Here is a 17,984-nt window from a genome sequence, read left to right on the forward strand (position 1 = left end):
GGGTTTGTCCCCTCCTGACTGACATGGCAGGGAATAAAGGTTAGCATGGAAACAGACCTGAGCTCCAGTTCTAGCTCAGCCACTTCGTGCTAACTTGACCTTGGGCAGGTATTTAATCAACCCAAGCCTCTATTTTCTCTTCAGTAAAATGGGAATAATTACACCTACAGAATACAACATGAAAAGAGCTCCTTGGAGTTGTGCATGAAACATGGTTACCCTGTACCTAGTTTCAGGATAAAAATGAGACATGCATCCAAAGTACTCAGTGCTATGCCTGGCACAAATTTGGTAACAGCTGGCTTCTAACAAGTTTTTCCATTTATGGAATAAACACACACTTGGCACAGACCCCATCTCACCCCTAATTCCCAAGTGTCCAGAGGTTTTGTTAGTAGCCCTAGAATGAAAGGCTCCGGGGGTGGTTGGTGGGTGAGAATGTATTCAAGCCACTGCTAGCGAATTACCTGCTCAATGAAGAGACTTCCTGCCCCATGGGTCCGATGGGTCTCTGGTTAATCGTATTAGCTCTCTCAGGCTTCCCTGCATACCCAGCCTGGTATGTGCATCTCCCCCCAAGCTGCCTTTGAAGTCTGGGGCCCTTTGATGTTAGTGGGGGATGCACCAGCCTGGAGATCCTGCCAGCCCTGCTCTCAGTGGCCAGCAGGGCACAGGGCCTGAAGAGTTGGAGCTGCAAGTCGTCCCACCCCATCTGAGTTACCGGAGTGTGGGCTTTGGAGTCTGATTGGACTCCAATCCCAGAACTGCTATTAACAAACTGTGTGACCTCGGGCAAGTCGCCCAGCCTCTCTGAGCCTCAGATCCCTCATCTTTAGAAAGAAACACCTACCTCGTGGGTTTGTGGAAAGGCAGAGAGAGAGAAAATAAGAAAGAGATTATGGTCTGTTTCCCATCTTACCTAATAAGACTCTCTGGAAGGGCAAGGTCCCACTGCAGGCTCTCTGAGGCTATAGATCTATGAGACTTTAGTATCCCAAAAGTCTTAGAGCACTTTCAAGCTTTAATAGAAATATATTCTATTAAGTATACTCCTGTTTCAGAAGTATAAAGGCTACAAACTCACAAAGAATATCACGGTTTATTTAAATTCCTTTTACACTTACTAGTTTTATGAATTTTGAATAACTTGTATTTTTTTATATTTAAATTCCTCTTTCCAGCTTCGGTAATGTATAACTGACACACAACTGCACATAAAGTGTGCATTTTGACAAGCTTGAACATGCAGACTACCATCACCGCCATCAAGATAATGAACATATTTGTTACCCCTAAAACTTTCCTCCTGCCCCTTTGCTATCCCACCCTCTCCCCATTCCACAGGTGACCCTTGATCTGCTTTCTGCCATGATACGTGAGTTTGCATTTTCCAGAATTTTATATAAATGAAATCATCCCGTATGTATTATTTTTTGTCTGGCTTCTTTCACTCAGCATCACGGTTTTGAGAGTCACCCGTCATGGGTTCCAATAGTCCTTTTTATTGTCAGATAGTATGCCAATATGTAGATATGCCACAATTTGTTTATCCATTCGTCTTTCTTTTTTTTGAGACAGAGTCTCACTCTGTCACCTGGGCTAGAGTGCAGTGGTGTCATCATAGCTCACTGCAACCTCAAACTCCTGGGCTCAAGCAATCCTCCTGCCTCAGCCTTCTGAGTAGCTGGGACTACAGGTGAATGCCACCACACCCACCTAATTTCCTATATTTTTATAGAGATGGGGTCTCACTCTTGCTCAGGCTGGTCTCAAACTCCGGGCCTCAGGTGATCCTCCTGCCTTGGCCTCCCAAATTGCTAGGATTATAGATGTGAGCCACCACCCCTGGCCTATCCATTCATGATTGAACTTGATTATCCATGGACTTTTGGGCAGTTCTGAATTTTGAATAATATATTTTTCATATTAATGCTTTTTGATGATAGCAATGTTGATTGAAACAAAAAAATTAAGTTAAAATGTATTATTCAAAAATCACAAAACTAAATAAGGATAAAAGAAATTTAAATAAATTATCAGAGGATGGTTTTGTAAGCTCCTGTCATATATACATTTGAAGTTATTAAATCTTTAAAGCACACTCACTAAAAAATAGTACACTATGACTTTGGGGACTCCCTTTATTATTAATAAGTGCCTGAGTGATTCTTATCATCAGGCAGTTTGGGGAGACACTGAGCCATTGTGTACGTAAGTCTCCCAGCACTGGCAGTGCAGGGCACACAAGGAGCACTCCCTAGTGTTTATTCTCAGTCCTCATTCCAGTCCGTGCCCTCCACACACAAGCGTGCACTTGCACTCACAAACACAGCCCTTCTCCCAGCCCCAGGCGCACAGTTTGGTCAGCAAACTCCAGCTCAACTTCGGCACCAGTGACTCCGGGTGGAGGGGACATGGGGAGGTGGGAGGCCGGAGGCAGAGGTGGCTGGCTGGGCTGTGGGAATCTCTGAGAAGCTTCCGGAGTGGGAGGAGAGGGCATCTTCCTGGTGGTCTCCTTGTTTGTTTCACAAAACCTTTCCATTCCACGGGGTTCCCAGGCTGGGCTGAGACTTCACCTCCTGACCCTGTGGGAAGCACAGGGCTCCACCCAGGAGAGGCTGGAGGGGCATGAGCTTCAGAGTCTGACGGGCCTGGTCCCTCCCCGCTCAGGTCACATAGTTCCTGCAAGGATCACAAGAGAGAATGGAGGCGAAGGCAGCGTGAGTGAGGCTCACAGAGGCACGGCAACATGAATCTTGTCCATAGGAGGCAGCAACACTAAGAGGCATTGCCTCGCTGATGTCATGATGTCGGCATGCCAAGACAGACGTACTGAGCGTTCATGGAGCACCTATTGTGTACCCCTCCATGTGCTCAGGAGAGTACGGCGGAAGAACTTGAAACCAGAGGAAGCTGGCAACCTGCAGGGCTTATGTCCTTTTGGTGGCCACTGGACAAAGAAGCCCCATCCCTGTCCTCACCTTCTTATCTCTGTGCCACGCAGTGCAGGCACTGGGTTAAATACATTCATTTAACAAATATGAACTGAGTACTTTGAAGTGTGCTAACAGCTGGGGATCCAGGGATGAGCCCGACCGACAAGGGATCTGGCTTAGAGCCCGGTGCTGGGAGACAGGAACAGATAAAAAATAAATAGATGGAACCAAGCAAAATGAGTTAATTTTTAACTGTAGAAGGGCTGTGGAGAAAACGAACAGAGTGATACGACAGCATGCAGGAGGTCGATTTAGATGGGGAAGTTGGCAAAGGCCTCTCTGTGCAAGGGAGGTAATAAGGGGCCACGCTGGGACAGGGACTACCCAGTCTGGTCCCCAAGTCAGAATGAGTTAGGGCCCATCACAGCACTGCCACCTGCTGGGTGTTCCACCTTGGGCAAGCTGCTTAACCTCTCTGAGCCTCAGTTTCCTCGGCTGTAAAATAGGATTCAACATCCAATCTGCTTCATAGGATTGATAGGAAGGGTATATTAGGATAATGTAAACACACAGTGGTAAGCATTTATAAAATAACAGATTACGTCTATGCCATCCAGTCTGGCCAGGCACCCATAATCCACGGGCTAGTCCCTGTGGAGGACAATGGGGTGTACCTAACTCGAACCCCCCCAGTCTGCCTTTCCTGATTGATTCCAGAATGTCTTTCTCTCAACCAGCTTAGAGCAAGGGCCTCGAACTCATTTGTCTTTAGGGCCAGGCATGTGCGTGTGATAAGTTTTAGCAGTGGTGGGGACGATGGCACTTATGAGAACAGACCCTGCCTAAAGGAATAGTGACTATTCAGCTTTAGGGAAAGTTTGTCAGGTGGAAACGAGGGCCTGGATCTTTCCATTTTCAAATGAAAGGGAGGAACTATTTTATGCAAAATCTCAAAAATTTTCATTGTTGGTGACTTTAAAACTTTTCAAAACGTGATTAGCAGCAGAGGACACACTGTTAGCAGCCAAGGCCAGCTGCAAGCATGATTTGCAGCCTCTGTTTACGGAGTGCCAGGGCCCAGCGCTCTGAAGAACACCAAGCCAACCGCACCGGGCTTGCTGATGGACAACCCCCCAGGCTCGAGGACCCTGTCGGGCTCGAGGACCGCGTCCCATAAGCAAAAAATGGCTGGGATCAGAGCCTGAGTGAGGAGGTCACAGAGGGAGAGTGCCGGAGAGGGAGGGAGACCACATGAGGAAGGCTTCATGGAAGAAGAGACCCTTAGGATGGATTCTGTGGGATTAATAGGAATGTTTTGTGTGAATGAAGTGGGGGCAGAGGAAGAACATCTTTGAACTTTGGGGAAGGTGTTTCCACGGGGCTAGAGTGCTTTTGGGGTACAAGGGGTTTGGAGGGGAGGCTGGAGATGAAGGCTTATCTCTATCCCCAGATCACAGAGAGCCACGTGTGCCAGCAGGGTCACCTGGACAGTACCTCTCAGCGCTGGGTGTCAGCCTGCAAGACCAGCAGTGTGGGGTGACAGGAAGGGTGGGCACACACTGAAGGGGGGAGCAAGGAGCCTGTGCTGAGACCCGCCTCCACCCTTTACGGGACTGGATCCACTCGTGTAGGCTACAGATCACAGCAGGTGATGGTCAGTGACCAACCAGGGGCTGGGGCTTCGGAGAGAAATGAGTCTGGAGTGGTCCCTGCTTCTAGGGAGCTCACAGCGTGGTGGCCATCACCAAAGAGAATCTGGACAACTGCTTACTTAGAAGAGGGCTCTGCTAAATTGCTGGGGGTGGGATGGGGTGGGGTGGGGACTTTTAAACTGTGTCTTGATAGATGAGCAAGAGTTTACCAGGGAGATAGTGGAAAGAGCAGGAGGAAAGAGCAGGTGGAAGGCAAGGGTATGTGGGACCTGCTGCAGGAATGCAGGGTTCATTCAATCGCTGGGCAAATACTTAGTGAGCGCCTGTGCGCCAGGAGCTGTGCCAGGCACTGGAGGGATATGATAAAGCAGGTGCCCTCCACCCTCACAAAGCTTACGCCATTCAATTCCTCCGCACCTCGGTGTCCCCATCTCTGAAATGCCTCACCGCACAGAGCTTCCGTGGAGGGCGAACAGGATTGCTTACACAGGCTGACACATGCGAAGGTGGCCACGCCACAGCCGGCACACAGGAAATGCTCATTAAACACGTGCCCTTCATTCCCTGGGGATCCAGCTGAGTTCCCCTGCACACACACGCTAGATAAGGTTTGCTCAATGAATAAATGAATGACCAAATGCTACACGCACTGTGCGCTTTGCACGCATTTACTATTTATGACATCCCTGCCAAGTAGACATTATTATTTATCTCCATTTTACAGCTGAGCAAGCAGGAGCTTCAAGATAGTAAGTGATTAGTATAATATACCCAGGTAGGAAGTGACAGAGAAGGATCCAGGTTCTGCCTCCAGGAGGCTGGACCTCAGAGGCCCGACACTTAACCGCGTCACAGGTTGCCGTTCATGTCAAGGGAGGGGCCCAAAGGGCCAGATGAAAAGCATTTGAGAACCTCGAGGGACTTTGCCCTCACCCTCCTGCCAGTCGGGAAGGCCTCAAAGGTTATCTCCCAGGTCAGGGAATCTGTCGGTCAGTCTGTCTGGGGCAGAGGAAGTGAGAAGGTGTCATTCCCTGCTCAGGAAAAGGGCACTTCTGCCTTTACTTGTGGAAAAACAGATCCTGGACAAACTAATGTCCTTAAAAAATGAGGAGGACTGTTAGCCTCTCTCCTGAAGAGGGAAGAGAGATTCGGGCTCTTCCAGGGTGCCAGAGCCCTAGAAAGTTCAGAGATGGAGGGGCTTTGTTAGACAGCTGCTCCTGCTGGTCGGAGAGAAATTCCAGGCTCCCGCGTGGCTCTAAGCCAATACACATCAGAAGTGAGCTTTGTCTGCAGCTGCTGGACCCTGGGAAAGGCAAGGCTTTGAGAGTTTTTTAAAAATCTTAGTAAAAGGCACATTTTCACCCCTCACACATGGGGAAGCAACAGGTGCTAAAAGCAGAGGTTTGGGTGACGATCAGACCCCCCACATGCTGGCTGTTTCCACTCCTAAATCTGTGGCTTTGAGCAAGTTACCTTGTTCCCTCTGAGCTTCCATTTTCTCATTTCGGAAGCAGGAACAATGATAAAAATCAACGCAACAATAGGTGCTCAATAAATGTTAGCTGTTTTTGTAATTCATTTTAACTTTAGTGGTTATTGACCACCTACTATGTGCCGCATACTGCAGGGACACAGGATGAATAAAGCGTTATGCTTCATTTAAGGAAGCTTCTGGTCCAGTATGGAAAGGAGATATATCATCTTTTTTTTCCTTCTCCAATCTTGGTGGATGAGGCTGCTCTGTGCCGAACCTTCCTGTTTAAACAGGAACCACCTGGGTTCTAGGACACTTGGCGATTTGGGAGATCTGGGTCCTGGAATCTACTCTGCTGAGTGTGACTCCCGTACCTCAGTCTAGGTGTCTGTACCTTCCCTGCGTTGCCATTCTTGGTGACTGAGTCCTGGTCAGCACTAACCACGGTCTATCGTTTTATTTATATATGTGTAACCTGGATGAAGGCGCCCTCTGCATCCGGGGTGGGGTCTGATACAGAGCGCTGGGGCTGAGAACCACCAGCCGCGAGTGCCCAGGCTGGGGACGTCAGATGACAAACCCTGAGTACTCATTCTACTAACTGCATGTGTAATCCTTTGCAATTACATCAGGTCTTGAAGCTTGCAAAGCCTTATTTACATTGATTTAATCTACAGGGAGGAGTGATCTCCAGCCATGTTTTACAAATGAAGAAACTGAAAGTAGAGAGATGGGTTACAAATTGCAACAAGAACCCCAATGCATTCCAGCCCAAAGCTGCAAAGTCACTTGGTAAGAATCACTGGGGTGCTTGTTACATATGTAAATTACCACTCCCTTTCTCCAAATTCTAATTCCGAAGGCCTGGAATCAATAGTTTAACAAACACCCCAGGTGATGCTTATCTTCGGGCAAGGCCAGACACAGTGCCATTCACTGATTTATTTACTTACCTAAGAGTCTTCGGGTCCCAAGGATGCTATGTACGGTATGGGAGCAGGATGAACAAGACAGTGTCAGTTTTAAGGAGCAAGCAGGTGGCTAGGTGAGCAGCGTGTCCAGGGCCCACGTGGTTTGCAGCCCAGGCGTCCTGATCCCAGCTGGGTGGGAGGACACAGGTTTGGAGCTGCCGGCTGAGCCTGCTGGGCCCCCTTCCATTTTCTAGCACCGGCTTGGGTCTGAGCCTGCGGTTCTTGCCAGCTAGAGGCATCCTGTGAAAGACGCTGAGGTGTGTAAAGCACTTAGCACTGCGCCCGGCACACGGTAAGTGCTCAGTAAGTGCTGGCCAAGGCTGGGAAAGGACGTGGGGGCTGGGTGGGGGAGCTCCGGCAGAGAAAGAGCCCTCAGGTGTTTAGGAAAACAGCTGGGGCCCGACACTGGGGCAGGGATTTACATTTCTTTAAAAGTAATTCCAGCCCGGACCTGACTTTACACCTAGAAGGGAGGCAAGGCGGGGATCACTGTTGTGCAGATGAGCGAGGAGGGCAGAGCCCAGAGACTTGAAAGTGAGTGATGCTGAGCCGAAACCCAGGTACTGGCAGGCAGGGATTGCAGGATGTGGGCTACGCCTTTTTTCCTGAAATCCCTGGGGTGGTGTGTGCCAGTGGGGGGAAGAGCCTGATGCCACCAGGATCACCCCATTAGCTATGCCTGGCCTCCAGCTTCTGCCAAACACTCCCTTTTCAGCTGGAGAAATCTTCATCCTGGTCCGTGCTGCCCACTGTCTTCCCCGGCAGAGCACTTCAATACTGAAGCTGATATTTGTCCCCATGGGATAAATGGCACAGTTCTGACCTGGGAGTTTGGCGGGACAAGCCTGCTCTGTCTGAGCAACAAGGCCTTTGGTACCTATCAGAGCAGGGTGCCAGGGTGCCCACGCCCGGTCCCTGGATCTAAGTCCTCCTGTCCACGAGGCTCAGGCTCAGGTCTGACCTCGTCCCGGCAGGGGGTCCCTCCGCGTTCCCCCACTCTGGTGGTGGGGGTGGGGGGTTGTAAGATCTTAAAGCTTCCCGGGAGGGAGGAAGGGCGGGGGCGGGGCTGCTGCTGAGGCCCAGGATATAAGGGGCAGAGGCACGGTTTTCTCACCCGGTAGCCCACCATGCATGCCCGTCGCCTGCCGCTCCTCCTCCTGCACGGCTGGTGGGCCCTGCTCCAGGCGGGCGCCGAGACGTTGGCCGCTGTGCCTCTACGTACGCGGGGGCAGCCCTCGTCGCCGTCCCCTCTGGCATACATGCTGAGCCTCTACCGCGACCCGCTGCCCCGGGCGGACATCATCCGCAGCCTGCAGGCGCAAGGTAGGCTGCGCCGCCCGCCCCGCCGAGCACCCCGGGGCGCCTCGGACTCGGGAAGTGCGCTGGGGCCGAGGGGAGGCTGGGGCTCGTGCTGGGGACGCCATCACCCGGGCGTTCCGAGCCCAGGGCTCGAAGGGTCCGGATCTGCAGGTGTTCCGCGTCTGCAGGCTCGGCTCAGTGCGCAGCGCTGGTGGCCTGGGGGTATCCACAGCCGAGAGGGGCGGGGATTCCGGCGTCCAGGGTGTGGGGACTGCCTCCCAGGTCTTGGTTTGGGGTGGGAGCCTGGTTGAGCCTCTTTGCATCCGTGCGGTCTTGTGAAATCACGTCACCTGGGCGCCCCCGTTTGCGCGTCGGTAGACGAGGCTAACAGTACCTCCCTCGTAAGACTGGGGCGGGCTAGGTGACAACGCGCGTACAGCGCTCGGCACGAACCGGGCATAGCAACGATAAACAGTCGTTAGCATTGCTGTAATTATTTTGTCTTGTCGAATTTTTTTTTCTCCTTGCGAGTGAGGGTGAATGGGTCCCGGGAGCATCTGAGGCTGAGGAATGGAACATCAGGGATTAAGGTTCGCAGATCCGAGATCAGAGGAAGGGTACCCGAAATCGCGAATTGAGGCAGCCTTGAGTCCTCGAGCCTGGGCTGCAGAGGTGTCCAGTGTCCAGGATGACCCCAGGTTCGGGGCCTAGATTTGGAAGGGGTGCGGGTGTCAGGGACCGCAGGAACCTGAAAGTATCGCCCTCGAGGACGTGGCAGTGTATTCTGGACACCGAGTGCGGCGGCAGGTGGGTGCTGAGGAGAGGGGGCCCTGACCCAGGACCCCCTTCTAAGGCGCAATCCACATCCCGCCGCCAGGGCAGTCCCGGCCGCCCTCCCTCTGCCTGCGGGGGCCAGACGGTCCTCCCCGGGGCTGCGGTGCAATCCACATCCGCTAACCCCACCCCTCCGACCTGTCACCCCTCGTGGCCTGCGGGTGGGGGCCCCTAGCTCCCAAGTCGAGGGTCAGACGGCCAGTGACCCTTTCTGGAAGGGTCATCTGCCGACCAGCCAGAGGGGGTGGGCGGATACCCTGGGGGGGGGCAAAGAGAAATTTGCTGGAATGCGAATGCTCAGCCCTTCTGCTGGGGGTGGGACGATGGGGGTGGGACGGGGCAAAGGGGGAGAGCGCATTTTTCCAGTTCACGCCCTTCTGGAAAGTTTGAGAAGGCTTGTGAGGTTGGAAGACTGGGTTATGGTCCCTCAAACCCTGCTCCCTAATTCTGCGTGTTCCTGGCACATCGCTTGACTTGTCTGGCTTCCCTTTTGTAAATTAGGCTGCTGTTCCCTTTCTGCTGCAGAGTGTGTGCATGCGTAAACATATATAACGAGGGGTGGGCTCGGTGGCTCACACCTGCAATTCCAGCACTTTTGGAGGTTGAGGCGGGAGGATCACTTGAGCCCAGAAGTTCAAGACCAGCCTGGGCAACATAGCGAGACCCTGTCTCTGCAAAAAATAAAAAATTAGCCAGGCGTGGTGGTGCTCCCCTGTAGTCCTAGCTGTGGCAGGATCGCTTGAGCCCAAGAGTCCAGGTTACATGAGCTGTGACGCTGCTACTGCACTCCAGCCAGTGAGACAGAGAGAGATCCTGTCTCCAAAAGTGTGTGTGGATGTAAAATTCTTAACCATCTTTAAGTGTACAGTGGCATTCAGTACATTTACATTATCGTGCATTGGGCTCATTTTCTAAGAGCAGTGAGAAGAGCCTGCCTGGAGGGAGCTTAGAGACGGGATGCCTTAAACCCGCCCCTTCTCTCTTGGGTTTATTTATAGGCTGCACCACAGTAGAATGAAATGGGTGTTGGGTTCCAACCAAATTGGTCCAAGCCTTCCTCACCTTGGACCTTCAGTTTCCTCATCTGCAAATGGTGACAATAGTGGAAGGGTTTAAGGAGACAATGGCTGTAAAACACTTTGCACATGGGAAGCAGCCTAGGGTAACAACCCCTATAATAATGTAGGGTGGGCACTCAGTGTCATACCCCATCCTCCTTTCGAAGGGAGCACCTAATCCTATCTCAGCATCACTGCCTTGTTTGAGGGGAGGAGAGTGTCAGGTGGAGGGAAAGGAACCCAAGGGCATGAGCCCAACTCCTTCCTTCTTTAGAATTGGTGGGTCAGGATACCACTGGGGCCTGTGTGACCAAGTCTATATTCAGCTCATGGATGGGTTTTTCTTTTTGGAGACAGAGTCTCACTCTGTTGCCCTGGCTAGAGTGCCGTGGCATCATTATAGCTCACAGCAACCTCAAACTCCTGGGCTCAAGTGATCCTCCTGCCTCAGCCTCCCAAGTAGCTGGAACTACAGGCCCATGCCACAACACCTGGCTATTTTTTTCTATTTTTAGTAGAGACAGGGTCTCATTTTTGCTCAGGCTGGTCTTGAACTCCTGACCTCAAGTGATCCTTCCACCTCGGCCTCCCAGAGTGCTAGGATTACAAGTGTGAGCTACTGTGCCTGGCTTTCATGGATGGTATTTAGGGTATCTGAACCCCTTCCTCATACCTACCTTAAAAGCATATTTGTTGTATCAGTGGGTGGATGTGTGTTTTTTTATTCCTGGGGAAAACATTCTTGCCTTGCATGAGGCATCAGTAACCCCTAAAAGATTAGGAACCCCTCTCCTAAGATGAGCCAGATCTGGGAGAACCTGTGAGCACTGTGTCCCAGGGAGCTCTGAGGGATGGGGGTGATTATGGAGTCACAAACTTCTTCCAGCCAGCAGGAAGGAGCAATCTCTTCCCTGCCCCTCCATGTACACTGCCCATCTGTTTACAGATGACTTTGTGCCCCTGTCTAGGTCCCTCACCACCTGGGTGGACACCCTCATTTCTAACTTTTGGACCTGAGAAATAATGAGGCAGGTCTCAGTTCAAAATAATCTTTACGGGGGGAAAAAAATGAGGCAGGTGATGATGGCCAACATGTCTTGAATTTTGGCCGTTGTGCTAGGCAAAGCACTCTACATGCATTACCTCAGTTAATCATAACACCCCTGGGAGGTGGATACTCTTACCATCTCCCTTTTACAAAGAGGGAAACTGAGGCCCAGAGAAGGAAAGCAACCTAACCAATGTCAAATAGCAAGTGGCAGAATTTGAACCATCATGGGGAGACCCTGGGACCCTGGCTCCTAACTGGCAAGCAGGAGTGCCTTCCTCTAAAAGGCCATTTGCAGTTACTTGGGATAAAATATTTTTAAACTCACTGTCTCTTGGCTTCCTGGTACAGGTGGACTTGCTATAGTGTCCTGCTAACCCCCAGGTAGTCAGGTCAGGTGACAATGGGTGCTGGATAACGTCAGCCCCTCCCCACACCTCTGGATTGTTAGTCAGGGGCCGGTTATTGCCTCCCGCAAGTGCTAATGAGGAGGGAAGTGGAAATTAAGTGAAAAGAGCTGCTGGAGATGGGCTGGGAGGGGCTGCCAAGAGGCTGAAGCTGGGAATTGCCCCTTTATAATAGAAATACAAGCTGGATTTCCCAGAGAAATTCATACTCTGACCAAAGATGCTCTGTGAGACCATACAAAATTAAACTGTTATGCGATCCACCCAGACTGGACCTAAATCAGAGATTGTCCCTACCTCTAGGACCTATTCACAGGAGCTATTGTCTCTGTTTTATTTCTGATGAATAACCCCTGACTTTTATTTAGCAATAAACCTCTTTATTTCCCTGGGTCCTATGATAATGCAGAGAGGGTAGTGTTGTTATTTCCACCGCAAAGAAGAGGAAACTGGGCTTGAAAGTTAAAGATCACTTTTAAGTGACCTGAAGATCCACAAATACGTGCTATTCCCAGACATCAGATGAAATTAGTCCAGGACCAAAATAAACGGAATGTGTTCCCTTACCCTCATCCGGTTTGGGTTTGGTTGTTTTGGGTGGGTGGGACAGGGCTGTGAGTGTGTGTGAGAGAGTAACAGCTGTGTGTGTGCCCCAGGTTTGAGAATGACTTGGGGCAGGAGGGGGCGAGCCCCTGTAGGTAGGTAGGAAAGACCACTGAATGGAAAACTGCAAGGTCCATGCCAGGTCATGCCAAAACATCTTTAGAAATCTACTTGCAAAGTTGCCAAAACTCAGAGTTTCTGTCTCCTTCTTCAGAAACTAGGCCAGGGAGAAGGTGACCAGTCTTTGGCTCCCTGAAAGCTCTCAGCTTTCCCAATATGCTCGTCTCTTGCTCACTGTACCTGTGAAACAGGCCACTCTTCCCAGTGAGAAAACAGAGCCCTAAAAGGTGGCTTGCTCCAGGGTCAGAGGGTGAGTGGAAGCCCAGGGTTCAGGTTGGAAGGCTGAGGGGTTGGCCTGTGTGAGGGGACAGAGGGGAGGAGCAGATGGAACTCATCCGATTTTTACCAATTTTTCTCTAGCTACGGTGGGTATCTTGAAGGGGGACTAGCAAAACAGTGATTTGGAGTTTGGGCTTTGCAGTCAGGCAAATCCAGATTTACTCTGGGCTCTGCCACCTTCCAAGGATGACACCTTGGTCAGGTCTTTTAACTTCTCTGAACCTCGATTTTCCTCATCTCTAAGATGGACACAAAAACATTACCAACTTGTAGGGTTGGGGTGAGGATTAAGAGGTGATTCATATAAGGTAAGGACTCAGCATGAGCTATGGTGGCGGTTATACTGACTGAGTTTGGGGGAGTTCCCCACTTACCCTGCTTCCTTCCTGGTTTTCTCCCACCCAGATGTGGAGGTAGATGGGCAGAACTGGACCTTTGCTTTTGACTTCTCCTTCCTGAGCCAAGAAGAGGACCTGGTGTGGGCTGAGCTCCGGCTGCAGCTGCCCAGTGCCGTGGCCTTCCCTGCTGAGGACCCACTTTCCGTTGAGATTTTCCACCAGCCCAAGCCAGATTCGCAGCAGGCCCAAGGCGACTGCTTGGAGCGGCTTCGGATGGACCTGTTCACAGTTACTCTGTCCCAGGTCACCTTTTCCTCGGGCAGCATGGTCCTGGAAGTGACCAGGCCCCTCTCTAAGTGGCTAAAGCGCCCTGGGGCACTAGAGGAGCAGATGTCCAGTGTGGCCCGAGAGTGCTGGCAGCGGCCCCCGACGCTGCCCATCAACGACGTGCTCCTTGTGCTCTACTCAAACCTGTCTCGGGAGCAGAGGCGGCTGGGCGGCTCCACCTTGCTGTGGGAAGCTGAGAGCTCCTGGCGGGCCCAGGAGGGACGGCTCTCCCAGGAGGCCAGCAGCAGGCACCGTCGACATCACTTGCCAGACAGAAGCCAACTGTGTCGGAAGGTCAAGTTCCAGGTGGACTTCAACCTGATCGGATGGGGCTCCTGGATCATCTACCCCAAGCAGTACAATGCCTATCGCTGTGAGGGCGAGTGTCCTAACCCCGTCGGGGAGGAGTTCCATCCAACCAACCATGCATACATTCAGGTGCGATACCAGGGCTCGAGGGGAAAGGGAGGTCGTAAGCTATGGGGACATACTCCTAGATCAGGGGGACAGGACTCCAGCTTGGCAATTAAATTACTGTGTTCATTCAGTTATTTAAGCACCTGCCATGTGCCAGAGCCTGCGCTAGGTATCAGGGACATAGAGATGACCTGATCACAGCATGCTCCTAGAGCTTACAGGAGTTGTATCTTGCTGGGTGGCCTTGAACACATTGCTTCCCTGGGACTTTTTCCTTGTCTTTCATAAAACTGGGTGGGGGACAGACCAGAGGATCTCAACGCCTTCTCAGCCTGACATTCTAGGGAAGGAAGTTCAGAATCTGGCCTTTGGGGATAGACAGGCCTGCATTTAGCTCCTTACTAGCTATGTGATATTGGTCAGGCTGCTTACGCTCTCCACCCTCAGTTTTCCTACCTGTAAATGGGGATGGCAATGCCATCCTTCATAGGGATGCTGTAGGGTTAATGAGATGACATGCATGCAGCATGGATAGTAGTTGGCAGGTGATAGGCATGTTTATTGTATGCCTCACTAGAACTGTCACTGATGAAATGGGGGCCACGTTTATGGGGCCATGGTTAAAATAATACTGCTCCAGCCATGGTATCTTTGCTGCCTAAAACAGGAATTGACTACCCATTTCACAGAAGTAGATAAGGCCAGAGGCTGCCACCAGGTGCCACAAACCAGCCTAAAGTCTAGGAACAGAAGGACTGGTGTTAGGAAGGAGAATGAGATGGAGAGAACAGAAAATAGAGCCTAATAAGGTGGCCCTGCCCTGTTCCCAAAGATGATATGGAGCTGAAGTGTTTCAGTTTTCTCTATGAAGCCTGGAATGACTCTCATGGACTTGCAGTATCCTCCATCCAAGCCTCAGGTGGGGTTCAGGGGTTCTGGGGAGCATGAGGATGTGAGCTGAGCTCACAGGACCTCTGGTGGGGCCAGAGCCTCAGAGGAGCTGTCCTGGGCAAAGGTCCCGTGAGCCTCACTCAACACCACATACTCCACCAAGCCACCTGCAGCATGACCACAGAGACCCAGACAGTCCCAGTGGCCAACTCTGACGCTGATCAGAAAAGATGTTGCTAGATCACGGGGCCAGGGTCTGGTTCCAAAATGCCAAGGGGTTGTTACCTTTTCTCCTATTGACTCACATCTGCCCTTCTCTGGCAAAGAAAGCTATTCCCATAAGAATTTCCATGTGATTCTCTGCTTCATATTTCTGGAACTGTTAATAAACCAGGAGTTTCTTGGAATATTTTGAAAATTGTTATTCACTCTAGACTAGAACAATAGATCATGTAAATTAGCTACTGCTCTACCCAGACACATGTAACTTTTGGAATCTTTCTATTTAAAGTCTTTAAAAAAAAAAAAAAAGCTAAAGTTTAGACATTAGAGTTGATATATTGGCATGCTGATTTCTTTATGAAAATAATTTTCTATTTTCCCACTCAGAAACTGATTTTAATTCTAACTTTTTTACTCTTTACCCAGAAATACTATTCTGATCTTTCCACTGGGACGTGGATTGACTTCCCTCTCCTCCCTCTTACAGAGTCTGCTCAAACGTTACCAGCCCCACCGAGTCCCTTCCACCTGCTGCGCCCCAGTGAAGACCAAGCCGCTGAGCATGCTGTACGTGGACAACGGCAGAGTGCTCCTGGATCACCATAAAGACATGATCGTGGAAGAATGTGGGTGCCTTTGAGGCGACCCTGGAGGGATGCTGGATTTGCCTGCACTCCAAAAGGTCGGGAAGCTCCTGGAAGACATGACAACCATCTAATCCAGTGAGGAGAAACGGAGGGGAAACGCTGCTCTGCCCACCAGAACTGAAGAGGAAGGGCTGCCCACTCTGTAAACGAAGGGCGCTGTGGAGTCTGGCCAAGCACAGAGGCTGCATCCGGAAGAGGGAGGAGGAAGCCCACGCAGGGCGCTTGCCAGGTTTTCTCTTTACTGAAAAGACAGTGGCAAGTAAAAGCACAAGTGCAAGAGTTCTTTATGGGATTTCTTTAACCTGTGAACCCCTTGAAATGATATGCAAAAGTTGGGATGTAGGTGCCTTTATTTTCGAGGTGGGGCAAGTCATCTATAGCTTTCACATGATCTGTGACCTGCCCCTCCCCAAAGATTAAGTATCACTGTCCAGAGTTGGCTTTCACTGCCTCAGGCTAGATTGGGGGAAGCCCCCCCATCTTTCTGACAGGCTGGTGGCAATCTGTTGGCCTTGTCCAGAGGCTCCCTGGAGTGGGTCTCTGCTATTGGGTTGCACAAACAGTAAAGCCATTGTCTAGTTCTCCTAGGCCAGCTGGTGCCTTTGGAGAGGCAGGAACTCATCCAAGAGGACTGGCCATTTTAGACTATGGAAGCTGGAGCCCTCAGACATCCCAAGTCAGTCTGCTCTGGCAGATATTAAAGTTGGTGACAATTCATCTCAGTCTCTCAATGTGTGCTATTAATGAGGCCCCTGAGCTTCCTATCCAGCAGGGGTGAAGGCCATACCCTGGGTGGCAGGAAACTCGGGCTATGGTCGCAGCTCAGCCACTGAGAAGCTGTGTGACCTCAGGCGAGTAATTCACTGCTCAGCCTCCTCTTGTAAGATGAAAGCTGGTGGATGCTCAGGCATTCATATTACATGTCTGTCGGTCGGCTCAGAAGAACCGTGAGTCTTCAGCCATAGACTGTCTTCTGGGCCTCATCCCCATCTCCCTTTAAAGCTTATAAAGCCTGCTAAGCCCAGTCCCTGCCATATCCCTTTATCTAAACTTTATCAGCTCTTTTGTTACTCAGGGTTCTAGGACTGACTTCATTTCAGGTTCCATGTAGCAGCGCGGCAAAGGGAACCCAAGCTTGCTTGTAGGAAGCTCTACCACCAAAACCTCCCGAACACAAGTCTTCATCTTCTGGATTGAGCCTCACTAAGAATGCAAAAGCAGGGACTACATGTTTGTTGTTTGGAGCAAGGGGCCCATTTTATTGGGGATGAGTCCATAGTAAATCTACCCCCTACCCTCCTTTCCTAAGAAGCCTGTCTGCTTGTGTTCCAGCCTTAGGAAAATGATTCCAGTCATGTACGACCCTGTTGAGTTTAGATGAACTCATCTACAGCCTTGATTAAGTCGATTGAGCCAATCCAGTCATTGTGGCCCAGGTAAGTGTTAGATTTGCTAGAGCCAGGCCTGGGCTTGAGAAATCTCAATGCCTTGCTTTAGCAATAAAGCTAATCCAACTGTTCACTACCTGGACTGGAAATAGACCTGCCCAGATCCGACCACAATTCAGAGTAAGAGGATTCTGCATCTGACTCCACGCACACAACAAGCTGGGGCAGCCTTGTGAGGTCAGCTTTTCCGATGCCCTTTTCTAAATGAGACCCCAGAGGCCTCCTGGCCTGACCACACAGCTGAGAGTAGCAGGGCCAAGAGCTCAGCTCTGGTCTCTTGAGCCCTGGGGACACACACTGTTCTTAATACCATCTAGGGTATTGCTCACCTAGCTCTGGATCAAGACCTTAGCCTTTGCAACAAAACGTTGGAACCCAATCCTGCTACCGAACTGAAGTTCTTAGGAGTGAAAATCCCACCCCAGGACTTCAGAGCATTTTCTTTACCAAGTAGGTACCCAACAGTTCTTACATGGCTGGGGCGAGGAGAGTGAAGGGTCAAGCTATTTGTGGCTATGGCTTGTGGGACTGTTTACAGTTTGCGGCTCTATTGGCTCAGAGCAAACCTGAGGACAAGGCATTGCCTCATGTCAAGCAAAAGACACAGGCACGAAGCAGTGAAACTCTTGTTTTGCTGACCCCTGCTGAAAGCTCCGTGTTTGCTATGCCAGCAGCAGGGTCATTCTGCCCGGACAGAAGTATTTGGGGCAATGCCTACCTACCCAAGCCTAGAGACCAGCTCCGTGCTCTGGGCCCTGTGTGCTTGCTGGAGGCTTTGTAAGTCAGGAAATACAGCCTTGGAGAACTGTGTCCTGCCTGAACCTGGGGTTTCAACAGAATAGTCAGTTACTTTAACTTGCTCTGAAGGCAAAGGTCTACCATTCCTCAAGCAGTGCCAAGTCACAAGTGGGAAGAATTGGATCCATTGCTCTCCCAGGCTATGGAGGTGGGTGGGCCTGGCAGTAGGGAGGCGTGAAGAGAAGGAAAGACATTGTGAGAGGACAGAAGCAGAA

The 17,984-nt window shown here is 50.9% G+C and overlaps 1 protein-coding gene across 1 annotated transcript; it reads left to right on the plus strand.

Moving 5' to 3' along the window:
* Positions 1 to 8,119: 8,119 nt before the first annotated feature.
* On the plus strand, positions 8,120 to 15,958 carry NODAL (nodal growth differentiation factor). Its single transcript, XM_012658770.1, has 3 exons — positions 8,120 to 8,356; positions 13,087 to 13,784; positions 15,364 to 15,958. The coding sequence occupies exons 1-3, from the start codon at positions 8,161 to 8,163 to the stop codon at positions 15,514 to 15,516; spliced, it is 1,047 nt and encodes a 348-aa protein (XP_012514224.1). The 5' UTR covers positions 8,120 to 8,160; the 3' UTR covers positions 15,517 to 15,958.
* The last annotated feature ends 2,026 nt before the right edge of the window (positions 15,959 to 17,984 follow it).

The sequence above is a fragment of the Propithecus coquereli genome, unplaced genomic scaffold (genome assembly GCF_000956105.1).
Source record: "Propithecus coquereli isolate 6110/MARCELLA unplaced genomic scaffold, Pcoq_1.0 Scaffold117, whole genome shotgun sequence".
Taxonomy (NCBI): domain Eukaryota; kingdom Metazoa; phylum Chordata; class Mammalia; order Primates; family Indriidae; genus Propithecus; species Propithecus coquereli.

Coding starts and splice junctions, on each gene's coding strand:
- NODAL (XM_012658770.1), top strand. CDS start 8,161: ATGCATGCCCGTCGCCTGCCGCTCCTCCTCCTGCACGGCTGGTGGGCC. Junction 8,357..13,086: donor CCGCAGCCTGCAGGCGCAAG/GTAGGCTGCGCC, acceptor TCTCCCACCCAG/ATGTGGAGGTAGATGGGCAG. Junction 13,785..15,363: donor CCAACCATGCATACATTCAG/GTGCGATACCAG, acceptor TCCCTCTTACAG/AGTCTGCTCAAACGTTACCA.